The 16,996-nt window shown below is 51.3% G+C and overlaps 1 protein-coding gene across 2 annotated transcripts in view; it reads right to left on the bottom strand.

Annotated features, from left to right (window-relative positions):
• Window positions 1-16,410, bottom strand: part of Pebp4 (phosphatidylethanolamine binding protein 4) — a 167,585-nt gene extending 151,175 nt beyond the window's left edge. For both annotated transcript variants that reach the window (XM_090354320.1, XM_090354319.1), the window contains exons 1-3: window positions 16,375-16,410; window positions 11,227-11,357; window positions 6,910-7,036 (exon numbers count right to left, since the gene is read on the bottom strand). In XM_090354320.1, coding sequence (XP_090210446.1) covers window positions 6,910-7,036; window positions 11,227-11,339 — 240 coding nt within the window. In that variant the 5' untranslated portion in view covers window positions 11,340-11,357; window positions 16,375-16,410. The remainder of the gene's footprint in view (window positions 1-6,909; window positions 7,037-11,226; window positions 11,358-16,374) is intronic.
• Window positions 16,411-16,996: the final 586 nt, after the last annotated feature.

Raw genomic sequence — 16,996 nt, forward strand, 5'->3', positions numbered from 1 at the left:
CAGCTGGGGCGGGGCGGGGGGCGGGGGAGCAGGGACCCCCGCCAGGGCGTGGCCGCGAGGACCGGGCGCGGGGGGCGGGCGGGGGTCCTGACGGCTGTCACAGTCGCCGTCACGGTCGCCGTGGCTGTGCTGAGACCAGAGGAGAGGGCGGGACGGCGCATCCGAGAGCGCCAGGCCTAGCGGGGCCCAGTCGCCCGTGGGGCGGGAGCCACGCGCGGGACGGAGCCGCGAGGGCAGCCGGGCCGTCCCGGGCGAGGGGAGCCGCCGGCGCTCGGGCTGCCTGTGAACCTCTCCTCAGCCGGCCCCGCAGCAGCCGTCGACCCGGGAAGCCGGCGGCAAGCTGAGAGCCCCAGGAGGCTCGGGGCGGCCCGGGCGGCGCGGCTGCTCCGGGTGGAGAGCGGCCCGGCAGCGCCCCCTGGTGTCCGCGCTTCCGACGGCGGCCCCAGGGCGGCGGAGGGCCGTCCCCACCGTCCACCCCCCAGACGGAGCAGCTCCTCCTCCTCCCCATCCTCCCTCCTCCCCCTCCCTATCCCCCCCTCATCCTCCCCTCCTCCCTTCTCCCTCCTCCTCCCTCCTCCCCCCTCCTACAATCCTCCCCTCCTCCCCTCCTCCCTCTTCCTCCCCATCCTCCCCTCCTCCCTCCTCCTCCCTCCTCTCTCCTCCTCCACCTTCCTCCCCATCCTCCCCTCCTCCCTCTGCCCCATCCTCCCCATTCCCCCCTCCTCCCCATCCCCCTCCTCCACCTTCCTCCCTATCCTCCCCTCCTCCCCCCTCCTCTCTCCTCGCCTTCCCACAGTCATGGCCCAGGCCCCCTGCATGCCCAGTGGGCAGAACACAGGCCTGGGAGCCCAGATGACCTGTGGGTCTCCTGACTCTACCGTGGACTAGTGGCATCCATGTAATTGCCAGCAAAGAAATGGCTGGTGTGGGCTCTGGGTGCCCAGGGCGCAGCTGAAGGCACATCAGACGGGGCAAAGGGGCGGCTGGTTAATGCGGGGGCAGAAGGCACGTGGGAACTGGCTGTGTTTTCTGTTTACTTTCTTCTGGGGATCTAAAACTACTCTATAAAAGAAAAGCTCCTTAAGAATAAATGATTTCCAGGAGCGTGGTGGGAGCGGGGGCAATGCTGGAGGGGTGAGAGGGTTCCATCTAGTCTACATAGGTGTGGAAATGCTGCAGTCACCCTCTTGCCCTTGTACAGCTAATGCTCTCCAATGAACAGATGACTGGCCAGATGCCATCCTAGCTACTCAGGGGCTGAGATAGGAGGATAGAGGCTCAAAGCCAGGCCAGGCAGGAAAGTTAGTAGTCTCTTATCTCCAACTAACCAGCAAAAGGCTAGTGGAATTGTGGCTCCATCGTAGTACAGCAGGCTTGAGTATAAAAGATAAAGGACAGTGCCAAGGTTCTGAGTTCAAACCTCTAAACAGGCACCAACAACAAAAGACAAAACCAAACAACTGGGACCCGGAGTTTGGCCTAGTGATAGAGTGCTTGCCTAGCATTCACGAAGATCTGGGTTCAATTCCACCGTACCACATACACAGAAAAAGCTGGAAGTGGTGCTGTGGCTCAAGTGGTAGAGTGCTAGCCTTGAGAAAGCCCACGGCTCATTCTTATAATCCCAGCTACTCAGGAGGCTGTTATCTGAAGTTTCCAGTTCAAAGCCAGACCAAGAAAGAAAGCCTATGAGCCAGGCGTGGTGGCTCATGCCCGTAATCCTAGCTACTCAAGAGGCTGAGATCTGAGGATCAAGGTTCAAAGCCAGCCCCAGCACAAAAGAACCTGAGATTCTTATCTCCAATTAACCTCTAGAAAATGGGAAGTGGGGCTTGGCTTAAAGGTAGGGCAGTAGACTTGACCTGAAGAGCTCAGGGACAGCGCCCAGGCTGAGTTCAAGTCCCATGACCCGAAAGAAAGAAAGAAAGAAAGAAAGAAAGAAAGAAAGAAAGAAAGAAAGAAAGAAAGAAAGAAAGAAAGAAAGAAAGAAAGGGAAGGGAAGGGAAGGGAAGGGAAGGGAAGGGAAGGAAAAGGAAAAGGAAAGAAAGCCTATGAGATTTTTCTCATTGATAAATTACTGAAAAACCTGGAATGGAGCTGTGGCTGAAGTGGTAAGATACTAGCCTTGAGCAAAGGAAGCTCCGGGACAGCACCCAGGCCCTGAGTTCAAGCCTGGAACCAGCCAAAACAAACAACAGAACTTCTTCAGAGCTATCATTCCCATTTGTAAAACAGAGACCCCATGGCCAGCTTAGCGTGCCTCATGACACCCCCATAACTGTGAGTTCAGGCAAATTCCATAAAGTACAAGTGATCCCCAAAGTGTTGGGACACACTTGGCCCTGGAGAGCCAGAGAAACCCTCAGAGCCCAGGGCTGAGACAACCACAGCTGTTTAACCCGTCCTTCAGGAGGCTCCTTCCGGGAGACCTGCTGATGCCATGCAGCTCTGCCCCTGCCCAGTCCACCCTGAAGACGGCCTCAGCGCGCCTTCTTTCACCTGCAAGAGTGCAAGATTTAGCAATCAGCGACATACACCCGGTGCTGTAAGCCTGGAATCCTCCATTTTTGAAAGGCAGAGACCAGGAGATTGGGGGGACAAGCCCAACCCAAGGACATAGTGGAGAGACTTCATCTCAGTCAATGGCTGGGCTTGGCGGCCTGTGCCTGTTATCCCAGCTACAGGGGAAGCGTGACTAGGAGGATCTTGGTCCAGGATGGCTAGAGCGTACCAGACCCTGTCAGAAAATGACCAACTCGAGAAGGGCTGGTCGCGTAGATGAAGCGGTAGAATGCCTGCCTAGCAAGGACAAAGCTCTGTGTTCAAACCCCAGCTCTGCGAATACAAAAAGGTGATGCTGTGTTTTTTCTCTTCAGAAAATCTGCAACCCATTGCCAGGCATGGGTAGTTCACATCCAGAATCCCAGCTAGTCAAGAAGCTGACATCTGCATGATTTCGTTCGAAACCAGTCCAGGCAGGAAAGTCTGTGACATTCTGTTCTCCATTAACTACCCCAAAACTGGGATGTGGGACTGAGGCTCAAGGGGTATAATGCTACCCTTGAACAAAAACAAACAAGAGTAAGACCCTGAATTCAACCCCCAAGTACTAGTAAATGTGCACATGCCCACACACATGGACACACGCACACACACACACACACACACTTGCTTGGGGACATTTTCCAAATAGATGCAAACCCACTGAACTCTCCTTCCGGGTCCCCATGCACGCTCTCTCTCTGCAGCAACCCACAGTTTTTTTGTTTTGTTGTTTTTCCTTTAGAGAAACACTATTTGACCTGAGAAACATCTGGAACTCCTTCCCAGCCCTGGGACTAGAAGCCTTGGCCAACATGAGAGCCTCTGTTTCTAAGCGAGCACTCGCGGGCCTGGCTTCTAGTTGCTCCCTTTGCGTTGGCCGCTTTTTAAAAGGCCTCTGGGGTCAGGGTTGGGACTGACCGCAAGTTCTGGGAGCTCTGAAGCAGGGAGACCATCTTCAGGAACAGTGGCTGGAGATAAAGACGCCCTCTGAAGGGCAAGATGGTGACGTTTCCTTCCAAAGCCACCCAAAGTGAGACATCCGGCAGCAAAGTCAGTACTTGATTTTTGTGTGGTGGTCCTTCCCTGGGCTATCAGAGTGGAATGGGGGTGTGGTGAACATTCTCCACAGTCTGAGAAAACTACTCAGGGCAGGGCCGTGCTGTGTGCAGTGAGGGTCCTGTACACTATCAGGCAGGTGGACCAAGGGTAGAGCGCTGTCAAGATCAGCTCCGGTGATTGGACAAGTGACCAAAGGATTGGTGTCATGAGTCCGGCATGGACCCAGGAGCTGTCTGTGATGGTGTATGGGGAAGAGCAGGGGACTGGGAGGCGATTGTCCAGCCATGCAGGCTTGCTGTGACCAGCAGGAGCTAAACTGCTCCACAGCCAAGGCCAAGGTGCCCCGGGGCTCTGTCAGATCTTGTGCACAAAGTCTCCTTGCTACCTGGCCATTATCCCTCCCTTTTATCTGTTCCTGCTGTGCCCAGAGCTGCCCCTGCCCAAGAGATGGCCAGGGAGCCATGAAAGAAAAGGAGAAGAAGAGAAAAGAGGAAATGGAAGGGAACAGAAGGGAATGGAAAGGCAGAGGTGAAGAGAGGGGAAGGGAGGGGAGGGGAGGGGAGAGGAGAGGAGAGGAGAGGCTTGTCCACCACTCTGGACTGCAAGGATAGGTCCTCTTGGGGGCACACTGGGGAAGTGTTCCCCAGTCTGCTAGGACACTCTGAGTCACCTGCTTTCCAGAGCCTGCTTGAAAACCTGAGGTGCTGCAGGAAAAAGCCTTGTGGCTTTTGTTCTCTCTACTGCGATGCATAATTCCCACTTAAAGGCAATTTCTTCCCTTCAAAAGGATCCAGCTGGTTAAATTCAAAGTGAGGAATAAGCTCCAGTCAAGACACCGCTCCTCCATGGGGACTTTTCTGTTGTCTGTTGAGAACGGGATGCACTCATAAACGTTGTTTGTTGAAGGGAGTGCTGGGCCAAGGAAAGCTCCCTCCTTCCAAGCCCTCTCAGCTCCCCACCTCAGAGGAGAGAGACTCTTCTGGGGTTTACGGTGCTCAGCAGCTTTTCAGTGACCCAGGACCCCTATCATGTAAAGGGAAAACTGTGGGGTTCACCCAGCTCTACCGACTAATCTTTACTCAACCACTGCCCTGGCACCTAGCCAGCTAGTGTGAGAGGTTCAAAGCTTGCTGGGGACAGTGTGTGATTCCAGGAAAGACAGCACTCCGTGTTCACAGAGAAGCTGCAGCTGGGAGGGATGAGGGCAGCTACAGTGCAAAGGGGACAGGAGGAAGTAAACGCCCATTTAGAGGGTAGGGGACATTAAAGAATCCAAGGCCAGGTGCTGTTGGCTCCCACCTGTTATCCTAGCTCCTCCCCTTTCAGCCTCTCCACCCCGACCGTCTCCCTTACAGCTCCTCAATGGGTAGATCTAGGTTTGAAGCCTGGCTCTGCCACTTCACAGAGGGGACTCCTCAGTCCTTGCAGCAAATGCGTGTGTTTAGATTGAGGGTTAATCTGGGACTTCCGATCGTAGGAGACACAAAGTCCATCTTCCTTCCTTCCTTCCTTCCTTCCTCCCTTTTTTTTTTTTTTTTTTGTTTTGACTGATGCCAGTTTGGGTTTGCTTCTTAATCCCTTGCCACTAGCAGCCTTGACAAAAGTAACAACTCCCAACTGTGACACACCATGTCACACCATGTGGCACAGCATGGTGCCTGGTGGGTGGCAGCTTTGGACCAGTCTCATGGGATTGTTACATTTCCAAAAATCATAGTTCTTCAGTAGTACAGTATTTCTTTTTTCCTATTCACTGTTTACAGCAAAACTTCCTTCTCCCAAGTTTCTCTTCTCCTTGGCCTTCTTGATCACAGCTCTGCATCGTTCATTAAGTCTCACCCGTGAGATGAGACTGTGGCACTTTTCAAAGAGATGATGTATTCTGTGTCCAAACTCCAGGATAATCAGAGTCGACTAAATCAATCATATTTTCCCAGGTCTGCCAGACCTTCCCAGGAGACATTCCTTAAGTTAGGAAAGTCAATGCTGCCACCTCGTGGATGTCATCAGCAGTAGCAGCATGGGGAAGGAGTTGGTGTAAGACTCCCTGAGAGGACCATCCCTGAGAAACGGCATCTGTCCCCACCTCCTCGCTGGCAAGTAAATTAATGGTGAGATCAAGAGTCCTGTCCCTCGGGGAAGCATTTATCGGTCCTCAGGGACAGAGGAGCTGCCCTGCATTTGTGACCCTCCACCTCCTGTCCCAAGAGTGGGAGACACAGCTGCCATCGTCTTGTCTGTTCGTGGATGTGACACAGCTGAGGGTCTCCAGAGAGAAGGGCTGGGGTGTGTGTGTGTGTGTGTGTGTGTGTGTGTGTGTGTGTGTGTGTGTGTGTTCCTTACTTGGCTTCCCAGAGGAAATCCTTTGTCACGGACAATCTGGCAAAGGTTTCATGTCGGCTACATAGATTGTCTGACATCACAGTGTATTTGTTCTTTAATAATGAAACAAACACACTGGCTGCAGGTGGCTCATGCCTATAATCCTAGCTACTCAGGAGGCTGAGATCTGAGGATGGAGGTTCTAAGCTGTCTAGGCAGGAAAGTCCACAGCACTCTTATCTCCCGTGAATCTCCCAAAAGTTGCAGGTGGAGCTGTGGCTTACGTGGTAGAGTGCTAGCCTTACACAAAGAAGCCTAGGGACAGCCCTAGATCCAGCACAAAACTAACACAGTGAAACACATTCAAAGAAAGACAAGCTGACCCCACCCTCCTTAGCACCGTGCGATACTGCATGGTTCACCGAGCTGCCATCCTGAGACAGGACAGCCCTGGGCCTCTCCCTGCCCCGTCACACAGAAGGAACTAGAAGCCCCATCCAGACCATGGCTCATCTACCGGTGACCTGGGTCCTGCAGTCGTAGTGCCCGGCTGGTGTAGCAACTCCTGACAGAGCTCGGCACAGAGCAGGCAGCGGCCCCCACTGGGGCTTTAGGCACTCAGTCTGGCCAGGACACTCAGTCTGACCAAGGACACCAGAGACTGGAAGGAAGCTTCCGCCATAGTCCCACCTCACTCCCATGGTCCTTCCCTAACCAGGATGCCCGGCTCTCCAAGCCCAGGGAAGTTTCCAGAACGGGAGAATACTGATCACTTCCGAGGAAAAGAAACAGGTAGCTTCCCATTCCAAAACACTCTGATTGACTTCAGATGACTGAGCACAAGAAGAATTCATCCGGTATAGCCCGACCTTGCATCAACAGCCACCTGGTTCCCGCAGGCCCAGCCCCAGGCCCTCTGCACTGCTGTCCCAATCCCAAGCCCCCTCTCCAGCTCTCTCTCCGGCCAGCCCCCCACTCACTCACCTCTGAGGCCTCTGAGAACTTGACTATTGGCTCTGTCCAGCTGGTGATCTTCCGTCTAAAGTTGTTGCAGTTGGGAACAATCATGCAGCCGACGTTCCCCAACTCGGGGTAGAAAACTTCAAGGCCCCTGAGGAGAAAGAGAAGGAGGTCACTGGATGCAGGGCTTTAGTTGAGCCTGGAGAACTAGAATGAAGAGTCCAGCTAGGACCTGGCACTAGCTGGTCATGTGACCCGAGTCGTTGTCCTCCCTGTGCCTTGGTCTCCTTACCTGCAAAATGGGGACACAGTACCAGCCTCACAGGGATAGGGTGAGGAGTCACTGGCCAGTGTTTAGATTAGGGCCTGGCGTTCTGTGAGCGGACCAGTCATCAGCAGTGTTTATTTCCTAAGAATAGAGCTCCGTCTCTCAGCCTCACCAGGGACGGAGTCCAACACCCCCCATGGATACGGAACTCTTAGATGCTCCAGTCTCATATACAAAATACCAAGGTGACTGCACCAAACATGTGCAGCCCTCCTGGAGGGCTTTGTTTTGGGGGTGAGCGGGGCCTTGTGTTTGCCAGGCGAGTGCTCTGGATCATGAAGACACATCGCCAGCTCGCCCCTGTGTAGGTCCAGCCATCTTAGGACACTTACCTCAGCACAAACACTGTGCATATCGCTGCTAGAACAGTGAATGAAATGCCAAAAGGGAACCTGCACATGTTCAGTACACACACAAATCCCCCTCCCCCCAGTATATTTTTTTCCTGCCTGTGCTTGGTTGAATCCGTGGATGCAGGGCTGTGGATACAGTGGGCTGGTTGTATGTCGTCAGGTGAACTTGGGCAGTGTCTTTTAGGTTGTTAATGGGCTGGGAGTTTGGCCTAGTGGTTAAAGTGCTTGCCTAGCATGCATGAAGACCCGGGTTCGATTCCTTGGTACCACATACATAGAAAAAAGCCCCAAGTGGTGCTGAGGCTCAAGTGGTAGAGCTCTAGCCTTGAGAAAGTCCAAGGACAGTGCTCAGGCCCTGAGCTCAAGCCCAGGACTGGCAAAAAAAAAAAAAAAAAAAAAAAAAAAACTCAAGTTGTTAATAGACATGGTGGTGGGAGGAGGCCAGAGCCAGCTTCCTGTGGGGAGCCCTGCTTTGCCTTCCTGCATTCCCACAGCTCCAGAGTCCAGCCGAGGGCGCGGGCAGCCCCGCCAGCAGCCGGCAGCAGATCCAGGGTACTGGGTACCCCAGCTTGCTGCACACCAGGACTCCGGGACATTGAACAAAAGTTCAACTGTGTACATAGTGACGGCCCTTTTTTACATCCTATTTCAAATGCCAAGTTTAACAAACAAGTATTCAAGAATGGAATCTCTATATACAATCCCTGGCACACAAATTGAAGAACAAATTAAAATTAAACTGAGAGTTTGTATGTCATAGATACATAACTATATATCAGTATGTCTACAGAATATATCTCCCATCATATCTATCATAGATTTACATGTCTATATAGTTATATTCCTATCTCCAAGTTCATGTCAATGACCTTGAGTACCCCAGTATTGAGTCATGGCTCTTGTGCTGTTTGGATCTAACATCCACTTATCAAGGAGACCGTGCGCCTTTTGTTCCTTCGGTCTTGGCTTGTCTCATTCAACGTGATTTGCTCTAGTTTCATCCATGGCATTAGCACTTCTGAAGACATCTTAGAACACCAGTTCTCACTTCACTTATTTTAAGAATCATTTGGTTTGGTTCTGCCATAGTTCCCAAGGGACAGACAGAGGTCCCTCTGTGGGTACCCAAACACAGGCAGGAAACTGAGGCTCTGGGAGGAGGTGTGGAGGACAGAGGTGTCCCTCCCCACCCCCACTCCTACTCCCCCTCTCTCTGGCTCAATCTCAGAAGGACTGCTGCAAATGTTGAAACAGTTAAATAGCTAAGCTAGGCAGGGTGGCATACACCAGTAATGCTCTCTCTTCAGGAGGCAGGGGGGAGGAGGAATGTTTGAGGCAAGTCTGAATAAAGTCAATAAAGTTAAAACAAGGGCCAGGAGCGTGGCCTAGTGGTAGCGTGCTTGCCTAGCATGCATGAAGCCCTGAGTTAGATTTCCTGGAACCACATACATAGAAAAAGCCAGAAGTGGTGCTATGGCTCAAGTGGCAGAATGCTAGCCTTGAGCAAAATGCGTCCAAGGACCAGGCCCTGAGTTCAAGCCCCAGGACTGGCAAATAATAATAATAATAAATAATAATAATAATGAAAAAAGAAAAGGTAAAAAGACTGAAGATGTGGCTTAAGCAGATAGGGCAGCATCCTGGGAAGACCAAGGCCCTGAGTTCCATCCCCAGCACCAACCCTCCGCAGGCCCACACGCGGGCATAGCCACACCGCGCGTGTGCACACAGAACAAGTGAAATCAGCAAATCACTGTCTGGGGAGTGAGCCCCAGAGAGCATGTGCCAGGAGACCAGGGGAGGGGTTCATGCCCCTGCGCTCTGCCCCCATTGCAGCATTTAGAGATTGCCCCTTGCTGTGTAGGAGGGTCTGGAGGGGACAACCAAGGCCTCTGGCCTGTCTGGCAGCCTCATCGAAGGCTCAGTTTATTAGATGTGCAGATGGCCCAGAGCTGCCAATCACCGAATCACCTCTGAGAAGATCAGGATTATCCTAGGATGGCCTGAGTCAGAAGTGAAATTGAGTGTGCGAGCATGTGAAAACTTGGGTTCAAGTCCAAGGGAATCTACTGCTCAGGCACCTTGGCTGTACCTGGTTTTCTTCAATATAGGACATTTTCTAAATCCCAACCTGAGATCTGGGGGACTGTCCTGCTCCCCTTGATAAGAGCTGGGGAGCCCTACAGAATAGAGCAGGACCCTGTGTTACATAAAGGACCAGGAGAGAAAGGGGGGAGGGAGGGAGGGAGGGAGGGAGGGAGGGGAAGAGAAGGGAAGGGAGAGGGGGAGAAAGAAGGGGGAGCAGGGAATGGAAACTTTGGGGCCATCCACACAGATTAGCCATGTAATGTACTTATGCTAGCACAGTGATAATTCAATGCAGCTTTATTAGCCTCATCTCCTGGCTGAGTAAACTGGGGCCCAGAGAAAAGTGAGTGATTAGCACAGGGTCTCCTGGCAGGTAAGCTGAGAAGGGAGAGGACGGGCCTGCCTCCCTCCCTTTCTTCCTTCTCTCCTTCCCTCCTTTTGAAATATGAATACTGAGTCTAACTGGTACTATTTTGGCATCTTGGTGGTTGCTGGGGACTCTCTGAAAATTCTTAGAGGTGAAATTCATTCTGTCCCCACCCTCCCCCAGGTAATGGGTGCCTAAATTCTTAGAAGCAGATGTGACAGAAATTTGGACAGTCGTTTCTGGGACCTGTGAGCTCTGGAGCTTCCCATGACCTGACCTAAGCCCCTCCACCCCTGCTGCCATGGGCATGCTGGCTCTCCTGACTCCTCTTAGGTCACCATGGCGTCCCCTGTTCAACTCCCCGTTACAGCTGGTCTGGTTTGCTATTTCCTGAACTTGCTTTACTACTCCTGTGGCTTAGTATTAAGTGCATTGGAGGATGCAACTTGGGGGTGGGGAGGGGTAGGAGTCCATTCGTAGTCACCAGCTCTCTAATAAAGATTCCCGACTCAACCTCTCCATATGTAGTTTCTCAGCACCTTGTGATCAAATTCCCACGGGACACTTCCTTCCTTCCTTTCTCCCTTCCTTCCAGTAGCAAACAGCAGGCCCAGGGGACGTTTCATTGTGGCATCTCCACACATGCATGCAATGTACCCCAATTCTCTTCACTCCCTCTGTTACTCTCTCCCCCCCCTACCCTCCACTTCTTAAGACAAGCTTCACACTTTCCATTGCTCTGCTTTCACACATGCAAATAAACTGGGGAAGACTGGCTTTTCTAACCAAGGGTGGATGAGCGAGGAGGGGCTGAGCCAGACTCCTGGGACAGAATTTACTTTGGTTCCACTTGGCCAGACGCACCTGGCCCATTACAGGGGAGAAAAATCTCTCTTGCAGAGAGGATCTGATTACAGACAGCTTCCAACTTCTCAGTAAAATGCCAACTTGGTTGCAAAGCACTCTGGACTGCAGGGAGGGGGGGCCTCTCCCCGGGGTCCAGCAGGTGCCCCTCCCCTAAACACACACCGTGTTTACAGGTCTCTGGAAAACAAGATAAAGCCTGCTTGAAAGTCCACCAATGGTGCCACCCACTGAGTGGGTGCCCTGCAAGATGGGTCCACAAGGCCTCAGTACTGCTCTGGGCCCCCTCCCCGGACCCCTTCCCCAGGCCCCCTCTCCAGGCCCGCCCCACCCCTCCTTACTTGCATAACCTAGTGTCTTCATCCACCAGGGCCTCATAGACACACGGGGCGTCCTTGTTTCCAGTGGCCACTGTCACGAGACCCAGCCACAGCGCTGCTGCCACCAGCCTCATTGTCCAACTCGCTGGCACCTACAACAAAAGCAGTTGCTAGAGTGGCCTTCCTAGGGGTGGGACCGAGCCCAGGTGAGCGCAGGGGAGGCCGACACCTGCAGCTAATGACCACCCACCTCCCGGCCTGGATGAAGGCCCTGAGACCCCATTTCAAACACAAAATACAAAGGGGCTGGGGGCATGATGCAAGCGGTAGAGTACTTGCTTAATGTGTGTGAAGCCCTGGGTTCAAACCTGAGTACTGAAACAGACAGACACAGAGACAGACACAGAGACAGACACAGAGCCCCTATTTGGGGCTACAGATTACATTTTCTTCTCAGTCCTCGGGCTCCTTGAAGCAGGACCAGTTGCTCTGGCTTCCTGGAACGTTCCCCAGGACCCGCCCCCCACCGCCCCCCAGTGCAGCTTGCCTAACAGCGGCCTCCTTCCCGAGAGAATGCAAAGGGTCGTGCAAGACGTGGACTCAGGTGCTAGGCACACCGTCAGCCCTCGATAACTTCCAGCTCATCCACGTACTTAACGGGTCACCTGGTCTCAGGTTGGGCCCTGCAAGACGGGTCCTCAGGCAGCACCCAGGTCTGCCCAAGCCAGTGGCAGGCAACTCCCAGGACAGCCCGAGCCAGTGGCAGTGCCACCAGAATGACTGCCCAAGGCCAAGAGCTTCCGATGACATAGCCACTCCCAATGCCAGGACTTCTGCTGGGTGCCAACAGCTCTTAGCCAGAACGTAAAACAGCTGCCTGGCATGAAGTCCCTGGCAGGGGTTGCTCCTGCCACACCCACTGGCCACAGCGAGTCCAGTCACCATGTGCCAAACACCCTGCACATTGTCACCCCTTTATACAGGGGGGAAAGACTGAAGCACAGGGAGGTTAGCTAACCTGACCTAGGTCACACAGCTAGCAAAAGGCAGAGGTGGGATTTGAACCCAGGCAGTCTAGCCCCAGAGTCCACATTCTTAGCCATTCATTTAGAGGATTGAACTCTGTGTCTGGTGCTTGCTAGGCAAGTAACTACCCTTCAGTCATATGCTCTTAATCCTTTCCTCCCCGCCCCAACCCGTCTCTCTGCTACCTCCCACTTATACCCCTATAAACTGGGTCATGGGAGGAGGCCCAGAATCACCCATGTGGCCCACAATGCCTTACACCATCTGGCTTTTCCTGTCTCTCTAGCCACTCACGTGTTCTCTAGTCCCTCGAGACCCTTCTTGTACCGGAGCCTTCAAGGCGAGGCTCTCGGTGGTGGCGACAGCCTCTGCTGGGTGTCATTTCCTCAGGAAACTTGCTGTGACTCCCAAGCTCCATCAGACAAATGGCTGGGCTACACATGTATACCATCATGCCCTGCTTTCCATACTCTATACTGACATAGGGAGAGACCAACTGGAAATTCCATAAAGAAACAGAGGGATTAAACAGCACTGGGAACCAAGTGGAGCTAGCAGTCCACGCAGGGGCAGAACACAGAATGCACCTTTGCTAATGTGCATGCCTTACATGCATCCTGGTCATTCTCACATCAGAGTGATTGTTAGGCCCCAAAACAACCCTTCATAAACTTAAAAGGTAGAAGCCACAGGAAAAGAAAAATAGATGTGCATCTGCCATCCGAGTTACGTAGAAGGCATAAAATAGCTATTTCAATCAAGGCTGGCCCAGGCAAGAAAAGCAAGACCCTATCTAGGAAAACAAACAAACAAAACTGAAGCAAAATAGGGCTGGAGGTATGGCTCAAGTAATAGAGCGCTTTGCCTAGCAAGCTCTGAGTATCACCAAGGGGGACAGGGAGGGAGGGAGAGAGGAGGAATTAGTGATTCCTAAATAAAATAGGGAACAGACAAACAATAGAGGAAATCAACAAAACCAACACATGGCTCTCTGAAAAAAAATGCACAAAACTGACTAACTTTAGAAAGCTCAAAGTACTAAAAATCAGAAGTAAAACAGAGGTGGGGCCTAGCCGGGCACAGTGGCTCATGCCTGTAATCCTGGCTACTCAGGAGGCTGAGATCTGAGGATCAAGGTTCAAAGCCAACCCGGGCACAAAAGAACCTGAGACTCTTATCTCCAATTAACCTCTAGAAAATGAGAAAGTGGGGCTTGGCTCAAAGGTAGGATGGTAGCCTTGAGCTGAAGAGCTCAGGCACAGTGCCCAGGCTGAGTTCAAGCCCCTGACCCACAAAAATAAATAAATAAATAAATAAATAGAAGTAAGCTGGGGGCGGGGAGTTTGGCCTAGTGGTAGAGTGCTTGCCTAGCATGCACGAAAACCCGGGTTCAATTCCTCGGCACCACATGTATAGAAAAAAGCCAGAAAGTAGTGCTGAGACTCAAGGGGCAGAGCTCTAGTCTTGAGAAAGTCCAAGGACAGTGCTCAGGCCCTGAGCTCAAGCCCAGGACTGGCAAAAAAAAAATAAAAAACAAAACAAAACAAAACACAGAACAAGTAAGCTGGAGCCTGACAAACACAGCTTTCAGAAATGAAGAAATTCATTAAATGCCATTTTACAGAAATGAAAAGGTTTAGCTAGGCCACTGTGGCACACACCAGTAATCCTAGCTACTCAGGAGGCTGAGATCTGAGGATCAAGGTTCAAAGTCAGTCCAGGCATGAAAACTCTGTGAGACTCTTATCTCCAATTAATCAACAGAGAACTGGAAGTGGCGCTGTGGCTCAAGTGGTAGTGCGTTAGCTTTGCGTTGAAGAATTGAGGGACAGTGCCCAGGCCCACAGTTCAAGCTCCGTGACTGCCAAAAAAGTTTATAAAAGATTGGTATGAACAATTTGACAAAGTCATTGGTTATTGAACAAATTGGACGACCTAGATAACATGGACCATTTTCCAGACACATAACACCTACTAAAGACTAAGCCATGAAGGTCTTGGGAAATCAGGACAGGTTTCTGTCTAGTAAGGAGACTGAAGTAATAATCCAAAACCTACCAGCAGTGAACTGAGCACATGCACGGAGAATGTGAGCACTCAGCACGAGGAAGGAGGGAAGAGGGAAAGAGGGAGGGAGAAAAGGGAGGGAAGAAGATCCTAAATGAGAAGGAAAGAAATACAAGGATTTCTCTCTACTGATGGAATAATCTTAGATTCCAAAGATCCTAATAATTCAAAAAGAAAGGAGAAAAACTGTGCCAGAGCCAATAAGCAAATTCAACGAAGTTGAATACAAAATCAACATTCAAAAGTCAAATGTGTTTTGGTTCTCTAACAATAAAAAAAAACTCAATAGGAAATTAGCGAAACAACTTTATTTACAATAGCATCAAAAATAACATACGAGGGATAAACTTAACCAAGGAGGTGTTATACACTACAAACTACAAAGGGTTGCTGAAAGAAATCAAAGAGGGGCCGGGAGTTTGGCCTAGTGGTTAAAGTGCTTGCCTAGCATACATGAAGACCCGGGTTCGAATCCTTGGTACCACATACATAGATAAAAAGCCAGAAGTGGTGCTGAGGCTCAAGTGGTAGAGCTCTAGCCTTGAGGAAGTCCAAGGACAGTGGTCAGGCCCTGAGCTCAAGCCCAGGACTGGCAAAAAAAAAAAAAAAAAATCAAAGAGACAAGTGTAGAGATAAACCAGGTGCACAACTTGGGAGACAATTTTGTTAAAGATGAGAAGTTACCTATAGAGGGTCATACAAAACAGTGTTATCAAATTCCCAGTGGTTGTTTGTTGCAAAGACAGAAAAGTCTATCCTAAAATTCACATCCTTGAAATCTCAAGGATTTCAAGTAGCCTAACAGTCATGAAAAGAACATAATTGGAGGCTGTCTGGGCATGTGCTCCAGGGCACAGAACCTGCCCAGCACGAGCCAAGTCCTGAGTTCTACTGAAGAAAACGAAAGAAGAAAAAAAAAACACAGTTGGTTGGAGGACTAACTGGTAGCATGCTTGCCTCGCATGCACAAAGACAGGTTCGATTCCTCGTATCACACAGAAGAAAGAAAAAAAAAAGCCAGAAGTGGTACAGTGGGCTCAAGTGGCAGAGCTCTAGCCTTGAGAAAGACCAATGGAACTCAGGCCCTGAGTTTAAGCCCAGGACTGGCAAAAAAAAAAACAAAAAAACAACCCCAAAACTTCCAACTAAGCTAAGCAATGTGATACTAACACAAAGACAAAGAGGCCCTTAGAATAGAACAGAAAACCCAGACATTCACACACATACACACATTGTTCAAAAGATTTTCAATAATGGTAAGTACAAATAACACTGGATGGGGGAAGAACGACAGACATTTGAACACAGGGTTCCAGTACGGACGGAAAGCCACATGTAAGACTCCCCAAACACCATTCTCAAAATGCATCAACGATCTAAAGGTTCAGAGCTAAAATTATGTAACTCCTAGAAAAAAATATAGGGGAAGCATTCGAGGCCTTGGGCCTGGCAATGGTTTATATATGGTGCCCAAAGCACAGGCAATGAAAGCAAACCTTGTTCTTTCATCAAGTACAGATCCAATCTCTTGTTCCTCACACCCTAAAAGATGAGAGGGAATGGAGATCGTCTTTCATGGAGGAGAAAATAAGGACCCCTCCCCACAATAAAAAGATGAGTCTGTCAGAAGTAAGGCCTGGCCAGGCACGGGTGGATCACACCTGTGATCCTAGCTATTCAGGAGGCTGAGATCTGAGGATTGCGGCTCAAAGCTAGACAGGGCAGGAAAGCCATGAGACTCTTAGCTCCAGTTAGCCACCAGAAAACCAGAAGTGGAACTGGTGACTCAAAATGGTAGAGTACTAGCCTTGGGCTTTTAAAAGCTCAGGGACAGCTCCCAGGCCCTGAGTTCAAGCCTCATGACTGACAAAAAAAAGAAGGCCTGCTAGCTCAGCCATGCTCAATCCCAGTGCCCCAGCAAGGAAATACACACTAAAGAGTCCCAGAAATGCCATGCTAGTGTCCCCAAATTATTAATACTGAGACAGAATTGTCACCTCAACACTAGTTCCTGCCAGCTTTCTGGGCCAAGGCCTCTCTCTCATATCACAGGCAAGAGGAGCTGTTGCCACTTACCCAGAGCAGGACAGGAGCTGGTGGCTGGCAGCTGGCGTCCGGGGAGATAGGAGCGTTTCCTCCAGGGTGCCCCACAGTTTGGGCCCTTGTGGCAGTCAGAGTCTGCTGGTGTGAGTCTGGGAGTATTAGGGACTGTTCCTGGAGCGCAGGAGTGGGGACGGCAGTTGGCTGTTGGGAAGGCAGTTGGAGAAAGTTCCAGAAAGTTCTAGGGAGAGGAGTATACACAGAGGGTGTGAGAGAATCAGAAAAGAAGGGTGGGAGGATTTCCCAGCATTCCTCTTTTGAATTCTGAATCAACGCGTAGAGCAGCCAAGCCATGTCTCTTCCTGTCCCTCTTGCTTTTCAGGGGATATTGTGAGGTTGGCAGGCAGAAGGGACATGAAAGATGCACGGAGAGGCGAAGCTCGGGGACCCGTGTCAGGAGATGGATGTTCAGGATTTGAGCTCAATAGATAAGAAGGATGATCTTTCTCAGAGTTCCCAATCTGGGTGGATTTGGAACCTCCCCTCCCCCACCCAGCGTGGCCAGCGCCTACAGAAGAGGAGCCACAACAGGACAGCTGGGCTGAGCTCCAGCCCAGTCGGTGATGCCAGCCGGTGCTCAAGAAGGTGCCACCCACAT

The sequence above is a fragment of the Megascapheus bottae genome, chromosome 20 (assembly GCF_031878675.1).
Source record: "Megascapheus bottae isolate mThoBot1 chromosome 20, mThoBot2.hap1, whole genome shotgun sequence".
Taxonomy (NCBI): domain Eukaryota; kingdom Metazoa; phylum Chordata; class Mammalia; order Rodentia; family Geomyidae; genus Megascapheus; species Megascapheus bottae.